Source organism: Vidua macroura, chromosome 5 (genome assembly GCF_024509145.1).
Source record: "Vidua macroura isolate BioBank_ID:100142 chromosome 5, ASM2450914v1, whole genome shotgun sequence".
NCBI lineage: Eukaryota > Metazoa > Chordata > Aves > Passeriformes > Viduidae > Vidua > Vidua macroura.
The window spans coordinates 44266342-44278692 of record NC_071575.1 but is presented as its reverse complement, the minus strand read 5'-3'; the positions used below and the strand labels follow the sequence as shown (position 1 = coordinate 44278692).

Below are 12351 nucleotides of genomic sequence, written 5' to 3'. Positions count from 1 at the left end.
CAACCAAATCTCACACTACAACTCTGTTGACTGTCATGAGAGATTAGATATGTTATTTCATGTGTAGACTTCTAAAGTCTACATGAAACCCTCTATGGTTAAGTTTCTGGCTGATTCTGAATTCCTTATAAAATGTTCTATTTGCACTAAACTAACCCATATGTAAAAATAATGTCTTTAAAAAAAAAAAAATCATCTGTTTTTTTGCTTCGCTCTATAAAAAAATGTAGCACACCTCACTGTGATTTGGGAAAAAAATTGAATAACTTAAATGCAGAAAAGAAATATGAGTCTAGAATATCCTGAAGGAAACATTCGAAGTGTTGTTTATAAAGTAAAACATTGATCAGGTTTAAAGTTCCATTAATGATGAAATAAACTTTGAACACAAACAATGCTAGTAAAATTAGCAATTGAGAAGTAATTATTTATTAATGAAAATATCAGTTAATTAATTAATTTTTACCACTTTTCTTACTTAGATGTTTTCAATTGTGTCTTCTGAAAATTAGTTTGTCTTAAACCATTCATCTAGAAATCCAAATAATGCAGATCATAGACAGGATTGAAAATGTGGTGTTAAAGCCACGCTTATGCTCTTGCTTGTTTCTAAAACTAGAGTTTAATAATGTGTCTCAATTCAGGAATATCAAGGAGGTATTGAGACATACTTCTAGCTTCTGCTCTAGGTCTGAAAAGCTTTGTTTTAGGCTTTTAGAATAGCATTTCAATTACTATCTAAATGCATTTGAAATAGGTTTTTCCTTCTAAATGTTAAAACATATATCTTTTCCGTTTCAGAAGTTTTTTCCTGTTCTACATTGCAAAGAATTTAAGACTTTACTGAGTATTTAATGATAACTGAGAAATGGAGGCAAATAACATTTTCTTCTCATAACCAGTTTCTAGCAGTTGCTGAGGATGCTGGAAACATGAAAGCCAAAGTCCCTGTTTTGTATGTTTTGGCACATATCCCATGTCTTGCCACGATGATAAACAGCCTTTACCTCACTCTAACCAGGAACTGGGAACAACTAAGCACTAAGACACATGGGTGTAGGAAATCTGTGTCTTGAGAACTGTTGACTCATGACTAATGTTGACTCATGTATACTAGGTAGACCAGCTTCAGCTAGAGAGTCTGAACAAATAGTATCTTGTAGCATGTGAAAATCTTCTTGTTATTGCATCCAGTTGGTCTCATTAACAGTAATATTCAAATAGCTGGTCTGACTTACTCAGAACAGGTAATGGCCTCTGCACTGTTTGTATCATCTTATGTAACTGAGATGCTGCCCTAGCTCCTCAAACACAATGAAGTGTAGGAATTGTGCGTGATTCTGACACAGCTGCCCTCACATTACAGAAATCATCCCTTTCACAGGTAAATTTTGCATATTGATGAACTGCACTGGTCTGAATAGAAACCATTTTTGCTGAATAATTGCCAGGCAGGTCTATCCTAAGGCATATTGTTGCTCTGAAAATATTTTTTTTTAAATCTTTGTTCTGTTGTTTTTTGAGCAGCTGTCTTCCACTCCCCATTCCATTGACAAAATAAGTGATGAATCCATCTGAAAGTAAAACAGAAAAATGGCTTCTCTTTACCATATATAGAATTGTGTTTGGTTTTCTGTTTTGGCTCAGGTTTTTTTCCAAATGCTTTTTGCTGGATGGAGCTAAGCAATTAACTTCTAACTTTAGAATTTGAACATGAAGTAGAGTTCCTTGGATATGATTCATGTGAGTTTTATACTACCTTGCATATGATAGTGATTGAAAATGTTTTTCACAAGTAAGACCATGAACTTTAACAGACTGTTTTTGCTTTTTTGTGTCACAGATAGGAAATGGCATTTGAAATGTAAAACTTATGATGATGAGTTTAATTTAAATGAGCTGCTGTTTGAAATAGATAACACATTCATTTTAGTAAATTAATGGTGTGGCAAAAGGAGACTCAAAGATGCTTCTACCTGTAATAAAAAAAAATTATGCTCTCTAGAATTCTGGTATTGCACCATGTGATTACATTACCTAATCTTATTAATTTTATTACACGAAACATAGCAAAATGTTTCCTTTATATATTAACATAAATGTAATTTCAGGCTTTCTATAAATCTTTGTGCAAAAATCCCAAATAGCTCTGGAATTATATTGATACACTCTAATAAAATCAAAACTGTTACAGTCAAAATAAAGATGTAAAGCAAGGTTTGTGGGAGAGATTGTTGGGGTTAGGTTAGCACCAGGAACATCTGGGGCTGGAAAAGGCAAGACAAGGTGATCCTGGCAAGGCCCCAGCCTTGCTGCTCCTCTACTTTTCTCATCGGGAAAACGCATAGGATTTGCTTACTGTTAGGGCTTAAACTGGGGTTGGGGTTAGGGTTTAGTGTTCAGTTTAAGGTTAGGGTTGAGAGAGTCAAAGAGCCTAGAGCTCCAGGAACACCGTGTCTGGAAAAGCCCTGCCAAACGATCCCAGCAAGGCCCCAGCCTTGCTGCTCCTACATCTTTCTGAACTTGAAACCCATAGTAGAGGGTTAGGGCTAGCCTGGTGCTGGGGCTAGGCTTAGGCTTAGGGTTAGTGTTAGCCTTAGGGTTAGGGTTGAGAGAGTCAAAGAGCCTACAGCTCCAGGAACACTAGGGCTGGAAAAGCCATGCCTACATGATCCCTGCAAGGCCTCAGTCTTGCTGGGCCTCCATTTTTCTGATCTGGAAAACCCATAGGATTTTGTTAGGTTTCGAGCTGAAGCTGGTGTTAGGGTTAGGATTAGGGTTATACTTAGGGTTGGGGTTGAGAAATTAAAAGAGCCTCAAGTTCTAGGGACATTAGCTGGCAAAGGCATACCAAGTCAATCCTGGCAAGGCCCCAGCCTTGCTGCTTCTACATCTTTCTGATCTGGAAAACGCATGGTGTTAGTAAGTGAATATTTAAAAAAGCAGAAAAACAATTCCAACTTTGCCACCTCAGAGCATACGTTGTACTCTGTGGTGTCCAATTTCTTCAGCTCACCAGTCAGAATGACAAGAAGCATTGTTTAGAAGAATTAACTGGGAATGTATGGTTCTCAAAATGTGCAGTATCTGCTATTGATAGGTAGTTATGAGCCATACAAAGCATAGGGAGTGTTTCAGAACAAGTATTTCAGAACTGGTAGTTACTGGCAAATTCTGAATTACTTATACATTACTTTCAACAGGACAGAAGTCAGGCATACACTATTGTGGTGACAGGGACTTTAAAAAATAATGTGATTCAACGTTTGAATTATAAACCATTTTCTTCTAATTGATATTTAACTTCAGATAATTAAGTCTCATTGATGGTAATCTGCATTAATGGAATTTCTCCCACTTATTCATGTCTGCAGAGCATGCCATGGGGAGTGTGGTGCTCTAAAATCTGACAATAATATTGCTCCATATCTCTGCCACATACTTGTCTCCATCAGGATCAAACACCTTATCTTAACAAAAGAGGTCCAATGTAATTAACTCTCCAAATATTCCTAGATTTCTAGGATCTGTATGCATTACCAATTTACTTCAGTAGCACATTTCTGGGGTGGACCTGCCAGTTATCTCTCCACCTGCCCTTTGGCTAATGGTATGGATTGCTCTGGGGTGCACAAGTGGGATTTCTTCGGGATACATCTGAAGTGGACACTGCTTTCTGGGATCTCACCTGGTGTGCTAAAGTTATGGATGTGTGCTCAGTGCACACTACACAAACACTGTGAATATGGGATCCTCAGCACCAACTGTGTCACTCTGTGGCACCGCAGTAGCTGCTGGTAAACACAGAAATCTCGAGGCCCTGCTCTCTCTTCTTTCAGAGAACTGTCCCGTAGGGGCAGAAGAGCAGTGGCCAGCTGGAGGATCGAAGTTATGCTGCTCCAGGGAACTTTCCACCATCAGAGCATCTGTCCCTTATATTTGCTTAATTGCAGAAGTGGTTTTGACACCAAGCAACAGGCAGACTAAATATTTTATTTTGAATGGGCTTAGAGTTGCTATTTTTGACAGATTAAATAATAGAGCCCTTCTTAATTAAAACAAGTGAAATAAAAAGTGTTGGCATTTGTATGTGAACATCTACAGTAGCATTTTTCTTTATAATTATTGTGCACTGTGTGACTGTATATTTGACCAGTGCTGATTCTGAGATTAAAAATTATGTAGAGTATTTGACTCAATGGATTATCTTTCTTTCCTGAGGACTGAAAAGCCTTTTTAAATATAAAGAGCAGTAAAATTTGTTGTTCCTTTTCTGTATCTGTTTTCACAGGATATTTGCAACTATTTGGGTACATTCATGAAAAGTTGCCAAGGCAATCAGAGCCCGTGCAGATGCATTGCACAGCAAGTGAGGGATTGTGACATAGTGGGGGTGGTTTCTGAGTTGGGGAAACCCCAGGGAAGTGCAGAGACAAGCCAGGAACTGGCAGTGTGATATGGGTGGGACAGCAGTAATGGCAGACACCCCCCTCCCGCAAAGGGCAGCACTAAGGAGTGTGACTGACCAGTTTCTTGGTCCTGTGTAATGTGTTCCATCCCAAATGAACATTGTATTAAGTAATACTTGCAATCCTTGTTAACAATGTTTAATGATTTACAAATGACCTACCTAAGTGACAATTATGTGTGAAATTAAGATGAAAAGTTCTCAAAATACTGAGTCATACATCTGAGAGCTACTTTTGACTAAGCACAGATAGGTTTTTATTCTGTAAAAGGTGAACTAAAAGGGCAAGATAGTGTTTTTGCCTCTTGAAAAAGACAAAATGAAAATGCAGAAAATAACTAAAGTTTGTCTTTCATCTCTTCAGTTGGTCTTAACAGAACTCTTACTATCTGATCATCAAAGGTGTAGCATCACAAAAGATTTAGCAGAGGGTCATGTAAGAGAAGAAACTTCTAAATGTCTCCAAAAATGAGTAGCTCAAAGTCACAAGTAAAGGGAAGGTAGTGTTGTGCAGAGAATTGTGTTAAACCTTTGAATGAGAAATTTCATTTTCTCTATGTTACAGTTTGAAAAATGAAGTTCCATCACAGACCAGAATCCATTTTTAATATACTTTCCAACATTAAATATTTTTTGAACATTTATGCATTTATTAGCTTGTCTTTTATCTTTCCAGGGACAAATTCTGGATTGTTCAGGTTTTCACTCAGTACAGACAAATAACAGACTGATTCTTGAGGGTGTGGCTGGATGGAGTCAAAGATACCTCCGGTGTAGGTTTGGAGGGGATGTGCTATGACTGGCTTTGTGGTACTGCCTTGGAGCTGCAAGAGAACATGGCCTCATGGGCTCTGCTTAGGAGTTCCTGATGAGGGAGGTAGGACATGCTAAACAGCAGAAGAGAGTGTCTCCAAGCATCCAGGACATAAGATCACAGCAGTTCATTGTGTTTTCTTTCTACAAGATTTAGGTTGTGTTCCTGTCTGCCATGAGGGAACCACCACCAGTGACTAAAATTGCTCAGGCTTCTGGTCCGCATGGTTCACAATCTCTCATAATGTATAATATGCTGGATGATAGTTTTAAAGTTGGTCAGTTGGTTATAGTGCAAGAAAGTGTTGTGGAAAGGGGTAGAAGGGAAGATGCATCTGGTTTGGACCTTGCCAAGTTTTTGAGAATCAGATTAGTCTTCTATTGACAAATGGGCCAGTAGTCTGGATTCAGTTTGACATGAGTGATTTGGTTTCACAAATTCAAGACCAAAATCAGTCCTGGTAATCAAAGATTATTACAGAGATGCAGTCTAAAAAATTACCTGGTTTTTGAGAGATTTTTGGCAGTAAAAGTTCTTCTCTTTCAACCTCTCCCTTTTTATCCCTCCCCAGTTCACTGTAGCAATGGGGATTTTAAATAATCGCTGGCAGTGATAAGCGCAGTAGTGACTTTTGTGGACCTACGTAATAATTTTAACTATTCAGTATGCTATTGGTCTGGACAGTGTTTATTTTCACTCTTAAGGAGTATGCAGTAGGTTGTAAAATGTGTGTTATTGCAGCTGAATAGGTGTCCAGGGCCCATAATCATTCAATACAGCAAGCTAGAATTAGAAGTGAAATATAAAAGTGCATTTCCTTCGTGAACTAGAGACAGAAATTGCACTTCTTAATGCCTGGTTCAGAGAAGAGTCAGTCCTCTCTTACCCTTCACCTTGTAGCCTTTCCCCTTCTGTAATGAGGAGAGGTCCTGCCAGCAATGTGAGGAATAGTTTGTCGGTGTAGCTCTTTCTCAATAATGTGCATTGCAGAATAAAGGGCAAACTATACTGGGCTAGATATAGCAGGGCAGTTCACACTGGTTTATCCAATACAAGTTATGTCAAGTTAAATGAAATCCTCATCTTTTTTTCCTAATTTCCAGGACACTGTACTTTCACAAAAGTGAACTGAACTCTAAGGCAAAAAATCCGCAGTTTATAATAATTCCAAAAACACATATTGAATATCTTGCTGTGTTGCCATATCATAGGTCAAAAATACAACTGAGTACTAATTATGCTGTTTAATGCAACCATTTTGAAAGTCTATTTCTAACCTTCTTTGTTGGTCTCACATTTTCTTATTCTATTAGCTGCCCATTTTCTGCTCCCTTCCCTCCCTATCTGACATTTCAGAATGAATAACAAAGCCATTTTCTAAGTGCCTATGCATTTCCTCAAGGAAATCAGGACTTGAGCACACACATCGGGTCTTTGCATGCATGCCAACAAAGCATGAATAAAAATAAGCCTGCCTTTGCTTGCCTACATGCCAAAGTCTGATCTCCCATGCTTTGAACTCTTGCTCCAAAATGCAAATGCATAATTCAAGAGGACTGAGGCAGAATAGTCTTGAGCATAACTTCTGGGTATATGCTTCCTAAAGCAAAATACTCGGATTTGAATTATGGTTTTAAACTTTCTCTGCCCCAGGAGAGGTGATTCCACAGAAAGAGGTCAAGGAAAATCAGGGTGCCTAGTGGCTGGGGGAGTCTGCCTTGACCAGCAGACAGGTGCTGAGGATTGTTTTCTTTCTGGAGAACCTTTCAGGTAAAGTAAGAACATTAACCATGAGAATTTCAGATATGAAGGTGAAATAAGTAGGAAAACCACCTTTGTGTGTCTCAAGAGACTATATGCAAGAGAGAGAGCTGTCTTTCCAAAGTAAACTGTTCTGTGTATGTGCCAAAGTGGAGCTTGTAGAAAAGTCAGTCAGGTTCAGGTACTGACAGTTGAGATGGTAGCTAAGCAAATGTTTTGGGATAAGAAGGCTTGACTATTGCTTAGGTCTAATTACATCTAATATGCCCATTTATTGTTTTTTTCTTGCCTAGTGCTCATAATTCTTTCAAGGGAAATTGTTAGGGTGTCAACCCTAGTGTTGCATGTAACTGAGTTAATTTATTAAGAACAAAAATAGATGTTCCAAGGTAAATGTGGTAGCAATCAAGTCATTTTGTGTCTCATTACATTCTGAATTGCAGCCCATCATTTCAGAAGAATGATGTTTATGAGTCCAAATGTATTATACTATTGCCTATGTGCATATTTGTTTTCCCTTCCTCACAGATACAGACAAGGCTGCTGTATAAAAAGAAAAGCATACAGACTGGTAGCCTGTGACTACTGGTGTACAGGGGTTTTTTCCCCTCTGCTGAGTATTGGTCCTCTTTGGAAATGTCAGGGGAAATATTCTTCACTTTATTTTACAACGCTCAGTAGCTGAAGAGAATGAGTTATTATTGCTGTAGAAAAAAAAATCCTGCCACAATTATTTAGCCATGAGCATGCATTCAGATTTTGATATCCCACTATTATAGCACAGATTTGCTGACAGCTATGGCTACTGGAAGAAGCCTTGCTCACCCTTAAATTACCAGCTAAATTTTCCAGCTTCCAGGGAACCAGAAATTCAATCAATCACTGATGCCAACTCTGTAAGGTATTACCAACTTGCTGCTGGAAATGATGCAGAGATATTTTGCAGGAAGAGCTTAGAAACATATTTGCTTAAATACTGTGTTTCAAAATTGTGTGAATTAATCAAATGTATCTTCTGGAATTCTTGTAGCATTTATACAGAGGCCTTAATATTTTGTGATTCACTCTTCACTGACTTCTCAGAAAAGTCATAAAATTGTTGAAAACTTTTACAAAGGACATCTTAGAAAATACAAAGCAAAATCTTTCTACAATCTCCAGAATTTGCAAAAAAATAATTTTATGCATTGATTTTTTTTTTTTTATGGAGACATGTTTCTGTATAAAAATTAGACTTCACAGTTAGTGTCTTATAGCTCTTACAGCTTAGAAAAGATTGTCAAAGGTTCTAATTTCTTTGGTGCCTTAGACAATGTTCTCTCAATTAGTTGATTTGAATTTGGCCTAGATCATGCAGGCCTTGGTACATCTTACTTCTCTCTTACTTTACTTAACTGGTTTTCATCTTCAGTGGAAAGTACAGAATGAAAAACTAGAGTGATATACTCCAGCTAATTTTGCAACATGCTTAGTACTAGCTACTAAATTTATTTTCACTAAGGATACAGCTGACTGCTTTCTTTCTTAAATTAAAAGATTTGTTTGTGCACTTAATTTTCTTTAGTCTGTTTTCATCAGTGGAAAAGTGCTGATAAAATACTAGTTGACCATTAGAAGACAGATAAAATAGAATGATGCATCTTCATTGCTATCATATTCTCTCTGAACTATTTTTTCTTCTTCCTTCCAGGACGGTTCTGTTTACTCTGACCTCTGTAGTTGTGCTTGTCATCACTACTGACTGGATCAGCTGGGACAAGCTGAATCGTGGATTTCTGCCAAGTGATGAGGTCTCAAGAGCCTTCTTGGCTTCTTTCATCTTGGTGTTTGACCTTCTTATTGTCATGCAGGTACACTCTCCTAATGTTCCACTCAGGCTGTTGAGGCTGCCTAGTCACTCTATTTCCTCTAGAGCAAATGGTGTTTAGCTAAGGCTACAAAAAGGTAAATAAATATTTAGTTTGCAATCACTGCTAGTAAGGGTATTTTATAACATCATTCTCAGTAATCTTGCAAAACAGGCCTCTGGTCTTTTATTGTAAAAATATTGCTGATCTCTTTTAGAGTGCTAGGTAAGAACTGCATGACTTTGCAAATTATAAAGTGTTTTCTGCAAAAATTACATCATAAAAAAAACCAGAAGCTGGTTGTTTTGTAAATTCAAATCTTCTCTTAGGAAGATGAGATAAATTCAGATAAACAAGACAGAAATACTTCCAAATTTCAAACATTTACAATATTAGGTATACACACACTGAGATACTTTAATAGATGAAAATTAGTATTTGCTATTAAGATTCAGCTTTTCACTTCTACGTGATTTTTTTTTTTACTTGATGACAGGTCCTTGTAGTGTAATGACTTGTGCCTGAAAGCTTAACTGGGGAGTTGATTCATTGTAATCTGCCTGATGTCTGCTCCTTTGAATCCACCTGCTAAGAAAGGAGTCTGGGTCACAAGTATGTGGCCAAAAACCTTCTTCATATGAAACTGTGCTCTCCCCTTTGCATCTGTATGTAGTTTGAGCCTTGTGTGAATAATTCACCCAAACCTCTGTGAAAAATTATGTCATTTGGGCTGAGTTAAGGAAGAGGAGTGTGGAAGGCCCACGACTGCTCTTAGCCCTAGACACATTAGACTGTTGAACTGAAGGTCAGCAAAGAATATGAGAAGAACCAATGGGTCCATCCTCTCCAATATGTTATTAATTCTGCCAGCAGAGAGCGTTTCTGAGATACTCAGTTCTCTTTAAAAAGCTATCTATTACTTGAATAATTGTCATAGAGGTGACAGTGGTGGCACTCAGATATTATCACTGCTGTACTAGGACTTGAAAGCTGCATAGAGTCCTATAGTTCAGTTTTGGTTTCCAATGTCCACCACTGTTCAGTGCTCACTGTGGTTCATGGTTAGAACTGGGCGGATAAGAAAGGAAATACTGTTTTTCTTGTAATACTGCTTTCCTTGTAAGATTTCTGGTGCATTGTTTTCTCTACCTTTGAATTTTACATTTTGTTTGATGTTTCAAAAAGATTCAAGACAATGTATAATAAATGATTGTACTTTACAGAGCTGTAATGAAAGTATGAATGAAAATGCAGGATGTATCAAGCTATACTGAATTTGATATTGCATGCAGGGTAGAAAAACAGAGCTGTCTTCATATAAAATAACTATTAAACCATCCTTTTGACTTTGAAAAAAGAAATTCCAGTATTTTGATCTTGGGAGTTGCTGAATATAGAGAAAAAAACTTATGTGAAACAGCTTGTCCTGAGCACTCTTTCATATTTTTATATCACAAAGCAAGAGGCTCTTTTAAATTGCATTTCTAAGTGATATTTGCGTGACGGAGTTTTTTATTTATTTGTAGTTGTTTATTTGGACTGTGAAAATATGTTGGCATGTTTTATTTACAATGTAGTTCTAGCATTGCTACTGCAATAATCTCATGTTGAGAGAGCAAAGTATTAAATCACATGGAATCACAGAATGGGCCAGGTTGGAAAGGACCAGAATGGGACATCTGATCCAACCTCCCTGCTCAAGCAGAGTCATCCCAGAGCATATTGAATGGGGTTGTGTCCAGACAGTTCTTGAATATCTCCAGTGATGGAGACTCCACAATCTCTCTGGGCAGTCTGTTCCAGTGCATGGTTACCTGCACAGTAAAGAAGTCCTTCCTCATTTTCAGGTGGAACTTCCTGTGCATCAGTTTCTGCCCATTGCCTCTTGTCCTACTGCTTGGCACCATCGAAAACAGTCCAGCTCCATCCTTTTAATACCTTCCCTTCAGATACTGACAGAGATTGATAAGGTCATCTCTCAGATGTGAACTTAGCAATAAGGGCAGGTGACCAGTGACAAGTTTTTCAAATGAGTCAGGGTAGATAGAAATTCACCTTTAATAAAACTGATGATGGATCCATATATCCATATATCCTGGACTACTTTTGTCAGAATTATGTGGAGTGTTTCATTCCATTCAGAGTATATTGCTCTTCCTAGCAGATTTTAGACATGCCTGTCAAGCAGCATTACAGAAAAGGATAATCATTTTGAAGATACACCTGTACTCAGCTAATTGTGCAATGTTTGCTGAAGAATCCTGCTGTGGGTGCTGGCTCTGTTGTAGTGTATCTCCCGTGGCCTGCAGATCTCTGGAGGAGAAGGGACAGGTTCAAGTGGGGTGACTTTGGGAGAAAACTTTCTGTAGCAAGTAATAGATTTTCCTTCCTGCAGTCTCTCACACAGTAAAGACTTCCCCCGCTTCTTTGTCCTTTCTACATCCTCATCTATCAATTGTGGAAGTGTTCCTTATCAGTACTGATGTAAAACATTCAAAAATAATCCTGAAAAGTGAATTAAAGGACTAGAAAGGAACAGTCTTGACCTACAGCTTCACTTTATTTGTACTTATTATGAAATCCTAGTGTCATACCTGAGTATTTTCCTAAATACCATTTAACCAAAAAAAAGTATAATGTTTCTCATGCCATTATTGGAACCATGGTGTTTCTTTGTAGTGGGTCAGTGTGAACCTTTCCTATCCTAGATTTCTTTTCTTGAATCTGCCTCTACAGCTGCTACTTATGGATTTATAGCTGCATTGAATTCCTCAGTCTCAAAGTGCTGGTTTTTTTCCCTGAGAGACACTGCTTTGAATGATATCAAGTCTCTCTCCTTTCAATTTTGAACACAGAACTGTAGCTCTCCTGAGCTTCACTTTCATCCATCAGGCATCTGTTTTCTCTTAATTTTCCTGTATCATCTCTCTGTGACTGGTAACAAGGGAGTGAGTTATTGTGTACTAAGAGAGACAAGTTAGTGCAGTCCCAGAAATGGCCAGCTCAGGAACAAGCACATAGAACTGGAGTGAACTACAGAGTGAAATGTCCCTGCCCATCTCCTGGGCAGGGAAGTAAAGCTCTGAGTAACCAGGTCATGGAGCCTCCACACCTCCTTCACTTTGTTGTTTTCTGAGGATAAGGCAAAGAGAATGGAAATCTATTATTCTTACAGTTCAGAGAATGAAATAATGCTTTGGCAATCCAATGGTTTTATTTTAAAGGAAAACAATTTAGAGTTTAATGAAAGTGTAGGTAGTATTTATGAAAAAGGGTGATGAGAGGCAAAAAGCATTGATATGTGTAATTAAAACCCAGAAGTTTCTGTTGAAATATTTTCAAGATCCAGTAGGATATATAAATTCCTTCTAAAAATCCTTGAAACATTCTTTTGCCCCCTTGCCAGACCTCACTATAAATTACAGTTTATTTCTTCAAGTCTTTCAATTACTTGGGGACTA

The 12351-nt window shown here is 37.8% G+C and overlaps 1 protein-coding gene across 4 annotated transcripts in view; it reads left to right on the top strand.

Moving 5' to 3' along the window:
• Positions 1-12351, top strand: part of TMEM117 (transmembrane protein 117) — a 189910-nt gene that overhangs the window by 146328 nt on the left and 31231 nt on the right. For 3 of the 4 annotated variants that reach the window (XM_053978921.1, XM_053978922.1, XM_053978924.1), the window contains exon 6: positions 8734-8893. In XM_053978921.1, the coding sequence (XP_053834896.1) occupies positions 8734-8893 (160 nt within the window). Of the gene's footprint in view, positions 1-8733; positions 8894-9386; positions 10221-12351 lie in introns of those variants that run through there. The other variant, XM_053978925.1, reaches the window with a different exon arrangement.